The 22,269-nt window shown below is 37.9% G+C and overlaps 1 protein-coding gene across 5 annotated transcripts in view; it reads right to left on the bottom strand.

The window, feature by feature from the left end:
- TPST1 (tyrosylprotein sulfotransferase 1) overlaps nucleotides 1–22,269 on the bottom strand; it is a 165,131-nt gene that overhangs the window by 114,880 nt on the left and 27,982 nt on the right. For 3 of the 5 annotated variants that reach the window (XR_003523377.2, XR_003523374.1, XM_027613744.2), the window contains exon 2: nucleotides 6,055–7,000. Coding sequence is in view for 1 of the 5 variants with exons in the window: in XM_027613744.2 (XP_027469545.1) it covers nucleotides 6,055–6,899 (845 nt within the window). In the remaining 4 variants the exon portion in view is untranslated. Of the gene's footprint in view, nucleotides 1–6,054; nucleotides 7,001–7,575; nucleotides 7,620–21,331; nucleotides 21,509–22,269 lie in introns of those variants that run through there. The other 2 variants (XR_003523375.1, XR_003523376.1) reach the window with 2 other exon arrangements.

The following is a 22,269-nucleotide window of genomic DNA, read 5'->3' as shown; positions in this document are numbered from 1 at the left end:
AGTGGGAGAGGGAGAAGCAGGCTTCCCACTGAGCAGGGAGCCCAATGTGGGACTTGATCCCAGGACCCTGGGGATCATGACTTGAGCCGAAGGCAGACGCTTAACGACTGAGCCACTCAGGCGCCCCAAATTTAGAAAATTTTCAGTGGATATTTTGTTATATCCTTCTCTGTTAATTCTGTAAGATATTATCAGAATGTCTGATTTCCAAACTAAATTCCATTTGGGAAACTAAAAAAGAAATGTAATATTCTAAATTTAGCAACTATTCTTTCTACTTAGGAGCATCTCCATTTCCAAAAAACTTTTTTTGCATTGCTTTCACCGATTTACCTTTTTAAAAAGAAAACCACAGGCCTAAAATGGTGTCACTTGGATTACAGCCCCAAGACAGTAAACCAAGACTTAATACCTCTCTTGGCCTGCCCCTGTTGAGTGGCGTGGAAGCAGAGGCTTGTGTGCACTTAAAATTTGGCTGCATCTGTAACCCACCACCATGGAGGAAGTCATTGCTGCTGGAAATATAATGGCTGTTAATACTGCTTTATAAGAGGTGCTGAAGCCCACCCTCATCCACAATGACCTCGCAGGTGGAATTTGCGAAGATGCCAAAACCTCAAGACAAACAGCAAACCCATCTTTGTGTGTTTGCACCCAACTGTGATGTCAAGTTGGTGGAGGCCCTTTGTGCTCTACACCAAATCAACCTAATAAGGTTGATGACAAGAAAGTAGGGAAATGGGTAGGCCTCTGTAAAACTGACAGGGAGGGAAAATCCCAATAAAGTGGTTGGTTGCAGTTGTGTGACGGCAAAGGGTCTCAGGCCAAGGACTGTCACTGAGGAATACTTCAAATGTAAGAAATGAACAAATAAAAAACTCGGGTTTTGTTCCTAAAAAGAAAGTCTTTTTTTTTTTAAAGATTTTATTTATTTATCTGAGAGAGAGAATGAGATAGAGAAGGAGAGCATGAGAGGGGGGAGGGTCCGAAGCAGACTCCCCGCTGAGCAGGAGCCCGATGTGGGACTCAATCCCGGGACTCCAGGATCACGACCTGAGCCTAAGGCAGTCGCTTAACCAACTGAGCCACCCAGGTGTCCCCCTAAAAAAAAGTCTTAATACCTAATCTAACTGCAGTTTCACACCCCCTGAAATATAACCTTTAACGAGTCAACGTGGGAATTTCCTGGTCAGCACTAGCAAATTTATTGATAGACCCCAGCCATTCCCCTTAGGAGGGCAACCTTACCTAAAACAATGGTTTCTTTCCTAATAATTTCCTTTTTTTCCACTAGCTCTCTACCTTTAAAAACCTTCCCTTTTCTGTAGTCCTTTGGGGCTCCCCCACTACTTGCTAGATGGGACATTGCCCGATTCATGAATAAAGCCAATTAGATCGTTAAAATTTACTCAGTTGTATTTTTGTTATTTAATACTTTCTTTGTTCTGGATCTGATTTCTAGTTTTCTCTGCTTTACTTACCAGAAGTTTCTGAGTGTCAATTATTGTATTCTTATTTGTTCTTTTGTACTTGCCACTGCTACTATATTTTTCCTTCTAACCTATTTGTGTTTAATAGTTGTATATCTTTTGTCTGCCCCAAGGGCAGATTACTTCTCTCTGAATTGTAGCTGTGATTCTTATACTTGCTTCTGTTTAAGGGTTACCATTATAGTGTTTTGTTTTTCTGGCTTTGCTCTTTTCACGTAGTAAACTTGTTGACTGATCCTAGGTTACTTTTTTATTTTAGTCATCCTTAAGTATACCTTGATGCGCTCTTTTGTTATTGTTACTGATGATTTTTATTTGTTCCAGATAATTTCATCGTATCTTAATAAGTTTAAAAGCAGGAACAATGCTGTATACACTAGTAATTTCCTGAATGTACCCAGATGGAAATGACTGAAATTCCACAAAAATTCCACAATTCACGAGACAGAGTTAATATAAATAGCCTCAAACTTTATTTCCATTTCCTACTCCAATTATTTGAGAAGCAGGCAGGCAGTAGATACCATTCTCTAATCAGCAAAATCCTACTGCATATTCAATCACTTGGAGAATTCTACTAGAATCCACCTATTTGTGTAAGGTATTTTCCTTAAAATGCACCCCCCACCTTTCTACACAAACATTTCTTGAAAGATAAAGGCAAAAAGACATTTAGAAATGCTTCAATCTTTTCTACTCTATTAGTATGTAAGAAATGAAGAGATCAGTGAGTTCTGTATCATTTTTGGAGCCATCTTATTCAAGACTACAGCTCAATTTAATTCGAAGTCGAACAGTATGTGTGAGTAATTTGTTAAAACAGAACATAGTACTCAAAACATCAAAGTTACAACTTCAGTCACTGGAGAAACTAGTTCTACTACTTGAACTTGAAACGACTACCTAAAAACATCAAGGATAAATAGTGTACCTAAAACTCTATAGTTGTACCTTAATGCAGAACTAAACTTATCACCCACCCAAAGCAATCTGTTTTCATCCCTTCCCCACTCATTAAAAACTTTGCTTTTATTTTCAGTTTTTAAAAAAAACTTAGCTTATATACAGTAGTCTCTTATGAAGATTCCCTGAAGCACCCCAGAATGAAAGAATGCTTTCTTCCACCAAATTCTTTCAGAGAGGAACTCTTATATATGCTAGCAGGTGATTACCTTTTGCTCCTACTGGAACTGGAACTGACCAGGGAGGCAAGAGGTACCTCTCTGACTGAAAATAACTGGAAATTCCTAAGCAAAGCAAAAAAAGCTTAATTTTCATAGTTAACAAAATAGGGCAGGTAGAAGTGTGAAAGCTTTCTATCACCGTCTTCCAACAATTTCTACATATGTTCCTGAGCCATCTGGTGGTATCTGCAAGCCTTCAAAACTGCCTAAATATTTTCAGTATTTTAGTACTAAATAATACCACAATAAGTATTAAAATACTTATTTTAAACAATTTTCCCAGAATAAAAATATTTATAGAAAAGCAAAATACACACTGACTCTGGGCTATGAATTCCTTATGGTCATGACCTCTCAACTAACATGGAATATTACAACTTGGTACTTACTAATGGAATAATTCTATGCTTCTGCCTTATCTCCCAGTTAGCTCTTTTTGAGAGCAGGGACTCAGTCTTAAAAGAGGCAGTACAGCCTAGATTAGACCTGCCTCAACCAATGTAGCTGTTTTTATCTGTTTTATATTGGAATTCTGGGAAGATCTGTTTCAAAAAAGAGTTCAATGTTGTTATTGTTTTGTTTTTAGGTTTAAAAAAATACTTGTACCTGCCCTAAAATTAAAAGGACTCAGAATACCAAGTGTTGGCAAAGATGCAAAGTAACTAGAACACATTCCTGTATAGTATAGCCATACATTAATGGTACGGACACTGTGGAAAACAAGTATCCGTTAAGGACATCTAAATATAGAGATATAGATATATCTTACGATCCAGCGATTCCACTCATTGGTATATACCCAAGAGAAATTAATGCTATGTTCACCAATAGTAATGTACAGGAATGATCTTAGCAATTTTATCCATAATAGCCCCAAACTGGAAACATCAAATGTCCACCAATGGAACAAAGGATAAACTGTGTTATATTTATATGCTGGAATATTACATAGTAATGAAAAAGAATCAACTGCTGCTCTTTACAATGTGATGGGTAAATCTAATGTTAAATGGAAGTAACCAGGCAAAAAATAATAAATAGGTATGCTTGCATTTATATGAGTTCAAAAACAAGCAAGACTGTTTCTGAACTTCAGATATGACATCATAGCCCCTCTGGTGATAGAGGCTGGAACAGTGGTTACTTTTGGGTTGAGGAAGATGTTAACCAAGAAGAAGCATAAAGGAGCTTCCTGGGTGCTAGTAATTTTCTGTATTTTTATATGGATGGTGATTATACAGGTGTATACAGATGTAGACATTCATCAGATTATACAGTGAATATCTGTGCATTTAATTATAGGTATGCCTTAATTAAAACTTCTATGGGGCGCCTGGGTGGCTCAGTCATTAAGCGGCTGCCTTCGGCTCAGGTCATGATCCCAGGGTCCCGAGCCCGGCATTGGGCTCCCTGCTCACAGGGAGGCTTGCTTCTCCCTCTCCCACTCCCCCTGCTTATGTTCCCTCTCTCGCTGTCTCTCTGTCAAAAAATAAATAGGCTCAGGTCGATTCCAGGGTCCTGGGATCAAGCCCCGCATCGGGCTCCCTGCTCCGCGGAAGCCTACTTCTCCCTCTCCCGCTCCCCCTGCTTGTGTTCTCTCTCTCGCTGTGTCTCTCTCTGTCAAATAAATAAACAAAATCTTTAAAAATAAATAAATAAATAAATAAAATCTTAAAAAAAAAAACCTCATATAATACCAAGAATCTTGGAATAAGCACTGCAAGTTCTAGTCATGGTTCTGCCACATGTGATTCTTGACAAGGCACAAAACTTCACTGGGTCTCCATTCTGCATACTAAATGTTAAGTAAGGTCTCTTTCCCTTCTAAAATCTATCTATTTGTAGTTTCTATGAATTTCCTCGGTCTTCATGTTTGCCTTAAACATAGTAATTATACATACACATATATGTAAAATAATCTTTTCCTGATTTCCACCAAAATTTACCTTGAGCATGTCGCCTTAATCCCTATTTGAACAGACTGGGGGTGGGGGAGGGGGGTGAGGTCTAACAGGTTTATTTGATACTACTAGAAGGAACCAGCATCAGAATATCTGGGCCAACATACAAGCACATAGAGTGAAATGCTTACCTAGGAATACAGGTGATTAGAAATTAGTTATGGTCTATTATCTGGAAAGAACAATAAACTATGATGACAGTAGCTAGGGCTATAATTTTCTTTGAATCAATAAAAATAACCCAGAACCAGTAAAGTGATCATACCTAATAATTTATAATCAATACCCTGTAGCTAAGTGCAGAAACGCAGCTGTTCCTTTCAAATTATCTACATCAGGAATCGATACTCATTGTACAAGTTCTATACACTGAAAAAAGGAAATCAAGAAGACATTCCTTGGTAGGAGGAAGCAGGGTACCTAAGGGAGAAGTACACTGTTTTATCTTTTCTTTCTTTTTTTTTACAGGGGGTACATATCACTTTTATAAATGGAAAAAAATAAAATAGAACTCATTTATACCCAACTTTCCCCATAAGGAGATGCTACCTGAATTTAACAGTAGTTTCCTTTTTATATCCTTGTTCTAGGTATATAAGTCATCAAATCACGTTGTCAGATCAAGTCAGGGCACCCCAGTCACCACTTCATAAGAAAGGGGAAAAAATGCAATGATTTTAAAAGTATTTGAATCTAAGGAACTTCCTGTATGGATTATGGATTAAGCTTCTAAATTGTGGAGTTCTCTACCCTTTTGTAAAAATCAAGATCCATCAGATGACAAAAGAAGTACTACATGTTATAAAATGTCACAGAAAACAACACTAGCCCATTGAGACCAAGGCATGGATTCTAATTCTGGCCTTTCCATCTAAATTTGAGTGAATCATTTTTACTTTCTGATTCAGTCTTCCTACCTGTAAAATGAAAGGACTGGGTTAGATAAACTTAGTCTTAATTTTTATTACTAAAAATTCCTAAATGCTTAGAATTCACCACTTGCTTACCAACATGTGAGATGCTTCTCACATTAACCTTAATCCACACAAAAGCCAACTATCCTTATTAATAAAAATATCTAGAAATTAGAAATCAGGAGTCACTAAGATTGAATGATGGACATTAAGGCCTAAGGTTTGTGAAAAAGACCTTTCACTGCTATAAATTGGGTCTGCTTCCATCAAAAAAATGAAAAGGACCACAATTCATAAATATACAAATGAATTAAATAAATGAAAGGGTCTATAATGAACTGGCTAGATAATTTTTTTAAAACTCATTGATAAAGTTATATCTATTCCAAAAAAGAGCTGTAGTTTACACACACACACACACACACACACACACACACACACACACACACACACACCCTTTTATTACCTGAAGATAGGGTAAAAAAAAATAATAACATCTACTCACTTTGACAGAGATACTCCTCCAGCTTTCCCAATCATCTCCTCATGATGTAATACTGAGTGGTTCCACGGAATATGAAGGAACTTTAAGAGTGTTCTCATCCACCGTTCAGGATGCAAGACAAGTTGTTCATAGTGAACTAACATGCATTTTTTATAGCCAACCTCCATACACTGGTTATACATGGTCTCTATGGCACGATTCCACTTGGTCAAACAGTCTCTATAGCTGTTCAGGTCAAACCCAGCTATAGTAACTTTCCGAGAAATCATTGAATGTACTGATGCCCGGCCATCTCGGACCATCAGGAGAAATTTGGCATTGGGGAATAACCTAGCAAGGTAAGTTAAGGATTTCAGGGCAAAAGGATCTTTATTACATAAATAAGGAGCTGGTTCCCCATGCTTAACAATAATTTCTAGTAGGAAGGCTTGCATGGCAGAATCCAGCACTTCATCGGTGACACCAGCCTCATCCAAGCGTATTTTCTCTTTACTTGACCGTGACCACATCTGCTTCAGGGCCAGGATTCGGGGAATCACCCTGGTTTCCTCTCCACAGCGAATATCGGGGTGTGCATCTAGCATGGCCCTCATAAGTGTGGTTCCACTCCGAGGCACACCTCCAATAAATATTAAAGGCATATCTTTGTGATAGGCAAAGGTTTTATTGGCTTTGATGTCCAGACCAGTTCGCACAGTGGTCTTTGTGTTCTCCAATTTGAGAGGCTGGCTACGTTCTTCTATTCGGTGATGGCATTCCATGGCGTGTTGGCCCAAGTAAAACACAGTCACAGAACTAATCACCAGACATGCCAATAGTAAGTTCTGCTTCAGTTTTCCAACCATCTTGATGTGGTTATCTTGTTATTAAACAGATAGTCTGCTCAAAATAATTTTCAGAAAATGTTCAGGCCATGGAGATTCTACTGAAGAAAGAAGATCAACATCTAATGGGAAAAGGAAAAAGTTATTTTATCATCACATTAAGATTGTTTACAAAAAAAAAAGATTGTTTACAACTTAGTCATCAGTGATCACCATTACATTTTAGCTAGAAAGAAGCTGAAGCAATCTTAGATACTGTGATATTCTTAGACCACAAGTATACACAAATGCAAGCAAAAAGAAATCATTTCTAATCAGAAACAGCTTGTCTTAATGTAACAATTCTATGTACCTTGCACAGAATGGAAAAATAAAACTATTTCTATCAGTGAGTCATGAAAATATTTAATATGCCCAAATATGTTTGGAGTCTAACCCAAGGCTCATCACTGATACTCACATTTGCTTCACCCCTAAGAAGTCATTATCTTTACATTCTACTCTAAAGAGAAATTACAGAAGAAATATACAACTCCCAAAACTTTAACAAAGATTCAGTTTATCCTGCAAGGCCAGATACTTGGGCTTGGCTGAGGATAAGCTTTGAAAAAGACAGCAGTGCAGTGACCTCTGCTCTCAGGAAACAAAGTCTCATGAACGGACAGATATGCAAACAATGACAAAATGCAATCATTACCTTAGTAGAAATAAGCCAACGGGACAATGAGAGTCTAATGAAAAGAAGCACATAAGTCTACCAGAGGAAGCTATAAAAGCCTCATAGAAAATAAGAGGAAGGGGTATTCTAAGCAGTAGGAACTTGCGTGCAAGTTCCTGTGCACAATGACATGACAGAACACAGCATAAGAGGGAGGGGTACTCTAAGCACTAGGAACTTGCACAATGACATGACAGAACACAGCATATTTAGGTGACAAGAAGTAGTTCAGGAGAGCTGGTGAACAGTGTGTAAAGACATTAATGCATACGTGTCTGTGATCTAGCCTTCAGAAGGACAGAGAAGATTTAGACACAGTTTTCTAAGCTGAAGATACACATGACCAAAGATGTGGATGTGTAGAAGGGCATGTATGTAAAACACATACACTATGTAAAATTTACATATTACATGTATATGTAAAATACACATATTATGGAAACACTAGTTTAGCTGGAGCTAGGATACGTACTATGAAGCAGACAGCAATCAGACTACACCTAGACTAAAAAAATGTACCCTGAATTCTCAGTGGGGAGGTGTGATAGTTAATTATGTGTCAACTTGGCTAGGCTATGGAGCCCTGTGTTTGTCAAACACCAAACACTAGTTTGGTTTAGATGTTGCCAGGAAGCCATTTTTTAGATGATTTAACAATTAAATAAAAAAATAAATCAACAGACTGATTAAAGCAGATTAGCCTTCATAATATGGGTAGGTCTCGTCCAACAACTTAAGTCCTTAAGAGAAAAGACATAGTTCCTGAAGAAAAAGGAATTATCTTCAAGACAGCAACATGGAAATTCTACCTGAATTTCCAGCTTTCTACCCTGCAGAATTTGGACTTAAGGTTAACATCAACTCTTACCTGCTGGACTGCTCTATGGATTTTTAAATGCCAGCACCTCAACCACAGGAGCTAATTCCTTAAAAATTCCATATGTCTCCTGACTAATAGTAAGTATACCTGGGGAAATGACTAGCTATACTAAAAAAAGAATACCTTCTGAGAGGCAGAACATCGAGCTATGGACTAGTGAGAGGGTACGCAATTCTCCCCCAAAACCAATTAAAAGCAGGATGAAACTGACGACCCTTCAGTTCTCTGGAAATCAACCAAAGGAATACAACAACCTAAGTAGCATTTATGCTTGAAAACTGCTAAATGCTGAGTAAGAACAATGACAGTCTGTGGCATTCTTGCCTAAGACGATTCCCACTCCATCAGCCACCCACTCAGCAGGACAGAGGTTCTGCAGAGCAGGGCCAGTCAGGGCAAACTATGAAGACTGGTGGCTTTGCTTCCAGGATCAAAGGGAGTGGTGAGTAACACACATGCTCCGCTGCGCTCTCAGTGTAAGTGATGTTCCAGGCGGCAGGTGAGCAGGCAGGACGAACAGCTCTAGCAGTCTCAGGGTGCAGTCGTGACTGGCAAGTTCACTGCCAACTCAGAGGTGCATGGAGGCAAAGAGGAGACATGAAAGGAATGAGAGGAAAGTAAACACCAGTGCAGATCTGAACATGCCCTGAACTTTAAATGTGCTCCCCTACCCACATGCAGATCCACTGGCAGATGAAAAGTCATACTATCTTAAGACGTTTGAGCACAACCACTGTCCATTAACCTATGCTGACAGGAAGGCAACCCCTAGAAAGCCATGCTTAAAAATGAAAACAATTTTAAGTGTGTGTGTTTGTGTGTATCTGAGCAGCTGCATCAGCATACATTTATATGAAATGTCCACAGAAGGCGAATTTATAGAGACAGAAAGCAGAGGGTGGAAGCAGGAATTTAATGACAAATAGGCATGAAGTTACTTTTTGCAGTAATGGAAATGTTCTAAAACTGGACTGTCATGATAGTTACACAACTCTATAAAATCTACTAATAAAGTCACTGAATTGGACCCTTACAATGGGAAATCTTTCTTTTTTAAGATTTTTAAAAATTTATTTGACAGAGAGAGACACAGTGAGAGAGGGAACACAAGCAGGGGGAGTGGGGGAGGGAGAAGCAGGCCCACCGCTGAGCAGGGAGCTGATGTGGGGCCCGATCCCAGGACCCTGGGATCATGACCTGAGCCGAAGGCAGCCGCCCAATGACTGAGCCACCCAGGCAGCCCCAATAATGTTTCTGATCAAATATTATTCAGTGGTGATAAATTCAGTGGTAATAGGAATACATTAAATAAATAATGGGTTTTACTGAGAAGAGCAAAGAAATTATCCTAGAAAAATTATCTCATGTTTTCCATTTTATGAACGCTGAGATGAAATAAAAATTCATTTAAGTCTGAACAAAGCAAACAAAACTTACTTAGTGAAACAAAGAGAAGTGCTCTTAGGGAAGCAATTAACTCTAATAATGATTGGTTTCGTTTTAGATAGTTATACAGGAATGATTCCTCTAGCACATTTCATTTGTGGGGTAGCAGATACATAATGCATGTCGCAGGAGAGAAGAACAGTAATCACTAAGAAATCACTCGAAAATGGGAAAGCTTTTTAGTAAAATTTAGTACTATATGTATTGTAAATTACATTTAACTTACCAACCTCTGACCTCAACATGTGATAAATAAATGAGTCTTCTTCCAAAAATTACCTGAGCAACAATTTAAAATTCAATTGTACAGGGGTGCCTGAGTGGCTCAGTCGTTAAGTGTCTGCCTTCAGCTCAGGTCATGATCCCAGGGTCCTGGGATGGAGCCCCGCATTGGGTTCCCTCCTCCGAGGGAAGCCTGCTTTTTCCCTCTCCCACTCCCCCTGCTTGTGTTCCTTCTCTCGCTATCAAATAAATAAATAAATAAATCTTAAAAAAATAAAATTCAATTGTACAAAAACAAGATATTAATAAACCAAATCTTCCCCAAGCACATATGAGATACAAAATATTCACCAAGCAAAAGCTAACATGACAAAACCACTTTACTAGAGCAACCAAGAGTATCAAACAACTTTGTGTTAAAATATCCCAAATTCTCAGTAAAATACATAAAAAGACAAAAACTGGAAATATATTAACATATTTCTGTGTCCAGAAACATAAAATCATCTTAATGGCTGCATAATACTTTACTGAAAGGATCTATAACCAAGCTCATGTGAGTTTGCTCCTTGGTGAGTTACAGGTAGAGACTACACCAAAAGTGGTGTTGTCAAACAAAGGAAACTGTTTTTAGCAAATAAGGAGATCATGAAGAATAACTTCCAAAGCGGTAAATCCCTAAGCAGGGGTGAGTGGGTACCTTTTATTTGGGGTTAGAACAAATATTCAGAAAGGGAAGCTCTGTCATCACATATAAAGGTGGGTATAAGGTTGCACTCTCTTACTTAGAAAACAGGCCTATACATACATCGTATGCTATGTTACTGAAGCTTGTGCTCTTCCTAGGATGGAAGACTTTAACATTCAAGGAAGCAGAGGTAACTGTCAAAGGGGCTATGGGCATGCTCTGAGATCTTGTATAAACTGGATGGGGTTTTGGGCTCCTTATCTCAGGAAAGGAATGTAAGGCTTTGCTTGCTTATGGAACAGAACTGGAATTTTTACCACTGATTTATTGTCTCTGATATGGTTAGGCTATTTCCTGGCCTGGGAGAGACTTAGTTTTTGCATTCCCTTTATCCCATCAAAATTCTTTTTTTTTTTTTAAGATTTTATTTATTTATTTATTTGAGAGAGAGAGAGAGAGAGAGAGAGAGAGCACACATGAGAAGGGGGAGGGTTAGAGGGAGAAGCAGACTCCCTGTTGAGCAGGGAGCCCGATGCGGAACTCGATCCAGGGACTCCGGGATCATGACCTGAGCTGAAGGCAGTCGCTTAACCAACTGAGCCACCCAGGCGCCCTGTCCCGTTAAAATTCTTAACTACTGGGGCGCCTGGGTGGCATAGTCAGTTAAGTGTCAGACTCTTGGTTTTGGCTCAGGTCATGATCTCAGGGTCGTGAGATCGAGCCCTGCACTGGGCTCTATCTTCAAAATACAGTCACAATCTGACCACTTCTCAACACTTCATTTGCACCACCAGCATCTCGTACCAGGATTATGGGAAAAGTATCCTTACTTCTACTCCTGCTCCCTAGAGACTATTCTCCACTCAATAGCCAGAGGGATCTTTTTAGAATTTAGTCGGAACACATCATTCCTCTGCTCACAGCCTAGTATTGTTTTTCAAAATAGTCTTGAAAAGGCTTAAGACATCCAACATTAAATCTGTGTTAAATTTCTCTTTTTCTACTGATTTTGTCAAGAAATCTCTATAGGCATCAAAAACAACACTGACAGAGGTCAGGACAATATATCTTCTTGTTTAAAGTAACTGAGGGATGCCTGGGTGGCTCAGTCCTTAGGGGTCTGCCTTCGGCTCAGGTCATGATCCCAGGGTCCTGGGACTGAGCCCCACGTCGGGCTCCCTGCTCCGTGGGAAGCCTGCTTCTCCCTCTCCCACTCCCCCTGCTTGTGTTCCTGCTCTCGTTGTCTCTCTCTCCCTGTCAGATAAATTAAAAAATTTTTTTAAAAATAACATAATTGAGAAGACACCTCTTTTTTTTTCTTCTCCCTCTCCCTCTACCCCTCCTTGTGTTCCTTCTCTCACTGTGTCTCTGTCAGATAAATAAAATCTTTAAAAAAAGAGAGAGAAGACACCTCTTAACATTAGAAGTTTCATAAGGACTAAAATGAAGGCCAACTCCTTCTTTACTAAGGGATGATGTGGGGGAAATATCCAAGCATACTTGATAACTGTGTCAACACAATCTGGATTTTTTTCAAATTTTCATTTTTATTGTATTTTAAATTAAATATTGTCTTCCCTAACCCATTAGGAAGAAAAAAGTATGTTCTACATCCCCTTCAAGATGTTTGAAATCAAGTAAGATGGTGGTCAAAGACTTTTTAAGGGATATTAAAAATGAAAAGAAAGGGATTTTGGCTTTCCCAGAAACATTCTCATACTTTTCACTAAGCTTATGAAGCCTATTTTTCCCTCTGTGCATGTTTCTTAATTTGAAGAATCAAAGAATCAGACAGCATCAGTGCTAGGAGGGGCCTTTAGATCATTTGACCCAATGCTCTCATTTTATAGATACACAAACAGAGGACCTAATAGCACACTTTCCTCACCATTTCTCTAAATCTTACCCATTCTTCAAAGGTCACTTTTAATTTTATCCTGTACATTTTATTTACTCCAAAAGATTTTAAGCTCAGAAATTCAGAGTCCTCGTCTGGGTTTCATCCCCTACCACAGCATGTGTAACAGGGCATGAGGTCACATTGTACACTGAGTCTTCAAAAAGCATCAGTAAACCAACCAAACTGGGAAGTACATTGCTCTAGAAGAGAGACTCCGTGAAAATGAGGTCTCTACTCACACCTTGATATGAATTCTCCTCATTCTTTTTAATAAGTAGCCCTATAATTTAAGTAGAAAGTACAGCAAAAGCTAGTCTGATCATTAGCCGTATATATTCAACCATTCTACACATGCACACACAAACACACACACAAAAATACATGCACATGCACCCACACACACAAGCCTTTGTCCATTACCTAAAACTCTATTTTGCTACTTTTCAAACAAGCAGTATCAATATTTTCTCAACTGGCACATTTACAGAGCTGAGGCTGAGCTAGAACACTAAAAAGTTCAGTCTCACTTTTATCTCCAGGGGAAAGAAAAAGCATTAAACACTGCAACAAACATTTCTGAGAAATCACTATTAATAGGACTACTGTTTCTCAGCAAACCAAATGAAAGACTCCCAGAAATGAAAGACTCTCTAGAGAAGAGAGTGTTGACATTATACTTCCCTACTTAGAGCTTTACAAATTTTATAAAGATTTCTAATCAAAAACAGTTATCAGTCAACAGAAGTAGGGGTATAGAAGTCAATAGTCAGAAAGGCTGTGCCAACACTCAGGGCACACACACAGGCCCAGGCATGAGCACTCATGAGCACATACATCACACCCTGCTTTTATAATCAGGAAAGTGGCCATGTGCTAGGTCCAAAGAGATGTTGATCAAATGTCCTAGGAAAAGATAAATTGAACAAAATAACAACCTCCTAAAAACTTTCTTTACAGTGTTAACTCGTTAGCTCCTTTCTTCTTATGCCTATTCATGATATCAACCAATATAGCAAGTAGCAACAGCCAATGCCACTTTGCCTGCTGTCTAAAGTCTGCTCCATAGTGGGTTTCTCTATTCTCTAAGTTTTTTAGTAAAAGTAAACATAATTATACCATGCCTTTAAACTTGCCAATTAGTATGTGTCCAGGGGTTCATTTAAATTACAGCTTTGCCATTCTGCAGAAACTTCCAGTAAACAAACCACTGTTGCAAGACCAATTCTTATGTCAGCTCATAGAGTACAAAATGGGAACAGATTTTTCTTGCCATACATTGGGGTCTGCCACTAGAACCACTGACAATACACGGCAAATGGCAAAAAGAATACAGCATACAGAGCTGATGATCTCTGGGAAGTCGACTGGAACCCATCTTTTTAAAGAAGCGGTGTTCTGGGATTTTGTTTTCAAGAAACCCCATGGTCAAGAGGGAAAAAAGCCAGTCAAATACAAAGAACTGGACCTAATGTCTATGACATAAATAGACATAAGAGCACAAGTTAAACATAACATTTTCAATGGTTCAAGTGAAATAAAATAATGTCTGGGAATTGCTTCAAAAATATCTGACAGCAGGGGTGGCTGGGTGGCCCAGTCATTAAGCGTCTGCCTTCAGCTCAGGTCATGATCCCAGCGTCCTGGGATGGAGCCCCGCATCGGGCTCGCTGCTTGTCACTCTCCCACTCCCCCTGCCTGTGTTCCTGCTCTCGCTATCTCTCTGTCAAATAAATAAAATCTTAAAAAAAAAAAAATCTGACAGCAGATGTATGAGTGGGGAGAGGAGTTATATATGAAATTGATGGCTATGAGTTAATAACTACTAAAGCTGAGTGATGGGTACTTGAGGATTCAATATCATTTTCTCTATTTTTGGATATGATTGAAAATTTTAGTAAATGGTAAAATGAAGTAAAAAAGAATATAATGTTTAAGTTGCCAAATTCCAAGCTTCTCAGATCTGTAAATCAGAGGGTCATTGTAGGCTAACCATTCTTCTTCTAGATTCTTCACTCACGTTTCTCATCTATGTAAACTACCCTTGAGAGGGAACACACACACACACACACACGCACACACACACACAAAAGCAAATTTGCTTAAATTACATACTTTCATTCAATAACTCAATTATACAATGTTTCTACTAATCTCCTAACTCTTAGAATTAAAAGGAGAAAAGAAGCTGGCACTGAATGTAAAAAAAAAAAAAAAAAAGCCTAGTGTATTAGACCTGGACTCTAATCTGAAATCTATTTTTTTTAACCTATGACACTAGTTAAATCACTGAGCATCAGTTTCTTCATCCGTTAAATGGGGATAATGATAATGAAATTTTTTTTCTCACTTGGAGTAGAAATTATAAAAAGAAGTGCACAAACATAAAAAAACTCCTGCAAGTTCTCTTTTCTTTCACAATGCTGCTAGGATAGTCTAGTGGATAATGCGTTAAAGGGCTTTTGAAGAACAGAGGCCTGAAACGAGATGAACCCAAGAAGGTCCACACCAAGGCACACAATAATTAAAATGGCAAAAATTAAAAGATAGAGAGAGAATCTTAAAAGCAACAAGAGAAAAGCAGTTACATACAAGGGAAACCCCCATAAGGCAATCAGTTGATTTTCTAGCAGGAACTTTGCTGGCCAGAAGGGAGTGGTATGATATATTCTAAATGTTGAAAGGAAAAACCTACAACCAAAAATACTTTACCTGTCAAGGTTATGTAGAACTGAAGGAGAGATAATGATTTTCCCAGAAATTAAAAACTAAAGGAGTTCATCACCACTAAAGCAGCTTTACAAGAAGTATTAAAGGGAATGCTTTGAATGGAAAGAAAAGGCCAAAATCATAATTTAAAAAATTAGGAAAAGAAAAAGATCCAAGGTAAATACAAACATAATAAAAGTAATAAATTGATCACTTATTAAATCAGTATGGAGTTTGAACCACAAAGTAGTAAAATCAATATCTCCATAAGTTAATAAACTAATAAATTGTCAAGGAAGACACAAAATAAAAAAATGTAAAATATATACATGATACATGGAGGGAGTAGTAAGTTTAGTGCTTTCAGAATGGTCGAACTTAAGCCACAATCAACCTAATACAGACTACTACACACATAAGATGTTATATATGAACCCAGTGGTAACCACAAATCAAGATACACAAAAAACCACGAGAAAGAAATCCAATCATAACACTAAAGAGAGCCATCAAACCACAAGGGAAGAAAGCAAGAGAAGACCGGAACAGAGAAAACTACATGATCCATCTATATGCTGCTTACAAGAGACTCACTTCAGACCTAAAGACACAGACTGAAAGTGAAGAGAGAAAAAGATGTTCCATGCAAATGGAAGTGAAAAAAAAGCTGTGGTAGAAACACCTATACAAGACAAATTAGACTTTAAAACAAACACTGTAGCCACAAAGAAGAGCATTACATAATGATGAGGGGATCAATCCAACAAGAGTATATAGCATCCAACACCGAAGCATCTAAATAAAGCAAATATTAATAGACATAAAGGGAGAAACTAACAGGAATACAAGAAGACTAGGGGATTTTAACACTCCACTTTCATCAATGGAAAGATCATACAGGCAGAAAATCAGTAAGGAAACCGTGGCTTTGAATGATACATTAGACCAGAAGGACTTAACAGATATACACAGAACGTTCCATCCAAAGACAGAATACACACATTCAAGTGCACCTGGAACATTCTCCAGGATAAGTCATGTTAGGCCACAAAACAAGTCTCAATTAATTTTAAAAGACTGAAACAATATCGAGCATCTTTTCCAACCACAATGGTATGAAACTAGAAATCAACCACAAGAACTAGAAAGAAACACAACCACATGGTGGCTTAACAACATGCTACTAAATAACCAATAGGTCAATGAAGAAATCAGAGGAAATAAAAAATACATACAAATAAAAATGGAAACACAATGGTCCAAGCAAAAGCAGTTCTAAGAGGAAAATTTACAGCAGTACAGGCCTACCTCAAGAAACAAGAAAAATCTCAAATAAACAATCAAAACTTACACCTAAAGAATTAAGAAAAAAACAACACAGCCCAAAGTTAATATAAGGAAGGAAATAATAAACAGCAAAAGTAATTAAATCAAGACAAAAAACCCACAAAAGATCAATGAAACCAAGAGCTGGTTCTTTGAAAAGGTAAGCAAAATTGATAAACCTTTAGCCAGACTCTTCAAGTTAAAGAGAGAAAGAACTCATATATAAAATGAGAAATGAAAGAAGAGAAATAACAACCAACACTGCTGAAATACAAAGGATTATAAAAAATTACTATGAAAAATTATATGCCAACAAAACCTAGAAGAAATGAATAAGCTCCTAGAAACAAAATATTCCAAAACTGAATGATGAAGAAGTAGAAAATTTGAACAGACCAATTACAGTAACAAAACTGAATCAGTAATCAAAAACTCCCACCAAAGTCCAAGACCAGATGGTTTCACAGGTGAAATCTACCAAATGTTTAAAGAAGACTTAATACCTGTTCTTCTCAAACTAGTCCAAAAATAGAAGGGGAAGGAAAACTCCCAAATACATTCTACAAGGCCAACATTACCCTGACCCAAAGCCAGACAGACACTACAAAAAAAAGAAAACTACACAATATCTCTAGCAAACATAGATGCAAAAACTGTCAACAATATATTAGCAAATTAAATTCAACAAACACAGTAAAAAGATCATTCACCACAATCCAGTGGGATGTAAAACGGTTCAATTCAGAAATGTAGGGCGTGTGGGTGGTTCAGTCTGTTAAGTGTTTGCCTTCGGCTCGGGTCATGATCCCAGGGTCCTGGAATCAAGCCCCACATCGGGCTCCCTACTCAGTAGAAAGCCTGCTTCTCCTTCTCTCTCTGCCTGCCATTCCTGCTGTGCTCTCTCTCTGTGTGTGTGTGTGTGTGTGTGTGTGTCAAATAAATAAAATCTTAAAAGAAAATTTAAAATGTGATACATCACATTAACAAGAGAGAGGATAAAAACCATTCATCAGGTCAAGAGATTCAGAAAAAGCATTTGACAAAATATACCACCAGTTCATGATGAAAACTCTCAACAAAGTGGATCTAGAGGGAACATAATAAAGGCCATATGTGAAAAGCCCACAGCTAACATCATACTCGATGAAAAACCAAGTTTTCTCCTAAGATCAGGAACAAGACAAAGACTGTCACTCTCATCACTTTCATCCAACATTGTATTAGAAGTCCTAGCCACAGCAATGAGATAAGAAAAATAAATAAAAGGAATTCAAATTGGTGAGAAAGACGTAATATTGTCACCATTTGTGGACATTTCTATATATTGAAAACTCTAACAACTCCCTCAAAACACTATGAGAACCAATAAAGGAATTCAGTAAAGTTGCAGAATACAAAATTAACATACATAATCTCTTGCATTTCTGTATAAAAACAACAATTAGTAAAAGAAAAAATAATCTCATTTACAACTGCACCAAAAAGAATGAATTACCTAGATGTAAATTTAACCAAGGAAGTGAAAGGCCTATACTCTAAAAACTGTAAGACACTGATGAAAGAAACTGAAGACAATACAAACATAAAGACACAACTATGCTCATGGACTGGAAGAATTAATATTAAAATGTCCATACTACCTAAACCAATCTACAGATTTAATGCAATCCTTATCAAAATACTAATAGTGTATTTCACTGAACTAGAACAATCTCAAAATTCATATGGAACCACAAAAGACCCCGAACAGATAAAGCAGCCTTGAGGAAGAACAAAGCTGGAGGTATCAGAAATCTCAGATTTCAAGATATACTACAAAGCTGTACTAATCAAAACAGTATGGTCCTGGCACAAAAACAGACAGACAGATCTGCATACAGATCTGAATGCAACAGGATAGAGAGCCCAGAAATAAAACCATGCTTGGGCGCCTGAGTGGCTCAGTTGGTTAAGCGACTGCCTTCGGCTCAGGTCATGATCCTGGAGTCCTGGGATCAAGTCCCACGTCGGGCTCCCTGCTCAGCAGGGAGTCTGCTTCTCCCTCTGACCCTCTTCCCTCTCGTGCTCTCTATCTCTCATTCTCTCTCTCTCAAATAAATAAATAAAATCTTAAAAAAAAATGCTTACATGGTCAAATAATCTATGACAAAGGAGGCAAGAAGATACAATGGGGAAAAGACAGTGTCTTCAATAAATGGTGATGGGAAAACTGGACAGCTACCTGGGAAAGAATGAAACTGAATCACATTCTTACAGCATACACAAAAATAAGCTCAAAATGGATTAAAGGCCTAAATGTGAGACCTGAAACCATAAAACATCTAAAAGAAAACATAAGCACTAATTTCATGGACATCAGTCTTAGCAACATATTTATGGATATGTCTCTGCAGATAAGGGAAACAAAAGCAAAAATAAACTATTGGGACTACACCAAAATAAAAAGCTTTTTCACAGCAAAGGAAACCATCAACAAAACAAAAAGGCAATGTACTGAATGGAAGAAGATATTTGCAAATGGTGTATCCAATAAGGGGTTAATACCCAAAATATAAAAAGAACTTACACAATTCAACACCAAAAAGAACAAACAATTAAAAATGGGCAGAGGACCTGAATAGACATTTTCCCAAAGAAGACATACAGATGGCCAACAAACATATAAAAGATGCTCAATATCACTAATCATCATGGAAATGCAAATTAAAACCACAATGGGGTATTACCTCACCAGTAAGAATGGCTATTACCAAAAAGACAAGAAACAACAAGTGTTAGTGAGGACGTGGAGAAAAGGGAACCCTCATGCACTATTATTGGGAATGTAAATAGATGCAATCACTGTGGAAAACAGTATGGAGTTTCCTCAAAAAAATTAAAAATAGAGTATCATTTAATCCAGTAATTCCACTATTAGGTATTTATCCAAAGAAAATGAAAACACAAATTCAAAAAGATACACGCACCCCTATGTTTATTGTAGCATTTTTTATAATAGACAAAATATGAAAGCAATCTACCGAGAGATGAATGGAAAAGATGGGGTACATACATGTAAGTGTGTGTGTGTGTGTGTGTGTGTGTGTGTGTGTGTGTGTGTGTGTGTGATAGAACAGTAGTCTGAAAAAAGAATGAGATCTTGCCATTTGCAACATGGATGGACCTAGAGGGCATTATTTTTTTTTATTTTTATTTTTTAGAGGGCATTATTTTAAGTGAAATAAATCATACAGAAAAAGACAACCATGTAATTTCACTTACACAAGGAATGTAAAAAAACAAAAACAAAAAACAAATGAACAAACAAACAAACAAAAACAGACCCATAAATACAGAGAACAAACTGGTGATTGCCAGAGCGGGGGAGGTTGGAGGGATGGACAAAACAGGTGAAAGGAATTAAGTAGAAACTTCCATCTATAAAATAAATAAGTCACAGAGGTAAAAAGTACATCATACTGAATATAGTGGATGGTGACTACACTTAATTACTGTAAGCACTGAGTAATTCATAGAATTGTCAAATCACTATGTTGTGGAAAAAGAGAGAGAGACAAAACAAGAAAAAGAATTATAGAGAACAAGCTGATGGTTATCAGAGGGGAGGTGGGTGGGGAGGATAGGTTAAATAGATGATGGGGATTAAGGAAAGCGCTCATCATGAGAACCGGATGATGTATGGAATTGTTGAATCACTATATCGTATACCTGAAACTAACATAACACTGTATGTTAACTAACTGAAATTAAAATAAAAATTTTTAAAAATCACTATGTTGTACACCTGAAACTAACACAACATTGTATGTCAACTATACTTCAACAATTAAAAAAAAAATAAAAAGACCACAGGCCTGTGGACGCTTCCTGGCATTCCTCCCATGCAGCCTGCCCCCATTCAGGACCACTCTCCATCCATACAAGGCACCTCCACACTTGCCCTCTACTCACGCTGCTGCTACCTCCTATGTCATGGCCCTTTCTCTGTTTTAGACATGCTCCTCAGTGTTCTTTTCATATCCCCCTCACCCCCCAAATCAATTGTTCCAACTTCTGTAACTTCAAGCACTTGGTAACAACACGTTGGTTTACACTCATGCACTGTACTATGCAGTTTACCCCACTAGATTATAAACTCCTTTAAAGCACAAATTAAAATACATTATCATGCAATGAGTGCATGAATATCAGATAAAATATAAAACAAGGAAAATACAGGTGAATGATAAACACCTAGTGAAATCTTTTCAAATCTCTGTAAAATACCTACAGTGTCATGTGAAACAAAGCAAATGTTCAACAAATGTCAAAAATGAAGCAAGGAACTACAAATAAACAAAAACAAAGTAATCTGGAAGTCATAAAAATTTTTACGATTTCAATCATCCCAATAGGATTTTTTAAACTGAATGTACAAAATTTATAGCAGGTAGAAAAAACTTATGGTATCGGGTTCCCTCATCCACATTCCTACACTCATCCTGCTTCATCTACAGCTATCTTCTACTCATATTCTGATGCCTCTCAACCGTGCTTGCAACCAAGGCTTATATCCCAAATCTCAAACCTGATCATTCAAAGACAAAGGCACAATTCAGCTCTTCCTGGATGTTCCACTGGCAGGTCAAATTCAAGGAAGACCAAATGGAATGCATCTTCCCCAGTAAATCTCTCTTCCGCTTCTATTTCTTCTACTGATAAGTGGGCATCCTCTCAGATGTGCACGCTAAAAATCTGGGAGACTCTGTATTCAAATAAAGTGAATATAAGACTATGTTCTATTGCTACAAGGCTTTCATTAGCAAGCATATGGTTTAAAAAAATATACACAGCTTCTGAATTACCCTATTATCAACATCTCAGATCTAATTAGATGATAGAAGAAAACTCTAAATCCATGTATGCATTGTGCTTTATTTGCATTAATGAACATCACATGCACATTTACACACTTTCTGCTAATCCCTGAGGGTTTCACCTAGATGGGATTAAGAATGGAGAACTAGGGGCGCCTGGGTGGCTCAGTCGTTGGGCGTCTGCTTTCGGCTCAGGTCATGATCCCATGGTCCTGGGGTTGAGCCCCGCATTGGGCTCCCTGCTCAGCGGGAGGCCTGCTTCTCCCTCTCCCACTCCCCCTGCTTGTGCTCCTTCTCTCGCTTTGTCTCTGTCAAATAAATAAATAAAATCTAAAAAAAAAAAAAAGAGAGAGAGAATGGAGAACTAGGGCTGGTCCTAAGAGATAACAGATATATATGGAGGCTAGAAATTAGCATGGCAATTAGCTCAGCCTTTCCTGTGGTTTTTATCAGTTTAGTTTGGCTTTAGCACAGTCACTCTCACATGTAAATAAGTTCCACTTCTGTCATGAGAAATTATACCTCTGACACAAAGTTACTCAGAGCTGGAATTTTGTGATTTCTATAAAAATCTGGGCATCAGGGATACCTGGGTGCGCAGTCAGTTGGGCATCTGCCTTTGGCTCAGGTCATGATCCCAGGTTCACGG

This window comes from Zalophus californianus, chromosome 10 (genome assembly GCF_009762305.2).
Source record: "Zalophus californianus isolate mZalCal1 chromosome 10, mZalCal1.pri.v2, whole genome shotgun sequence".
Lineage (NCBI taxonomy): Eukaryota > Metazoa > Chordata > Mammalia > Carnivora > Otariidae > Zalophus > Zalophus californianus.
Note: the sequence above shows the minus strand (reverse complement) of the source record. Positions and strands in the feature narration are given on the sequence as shown.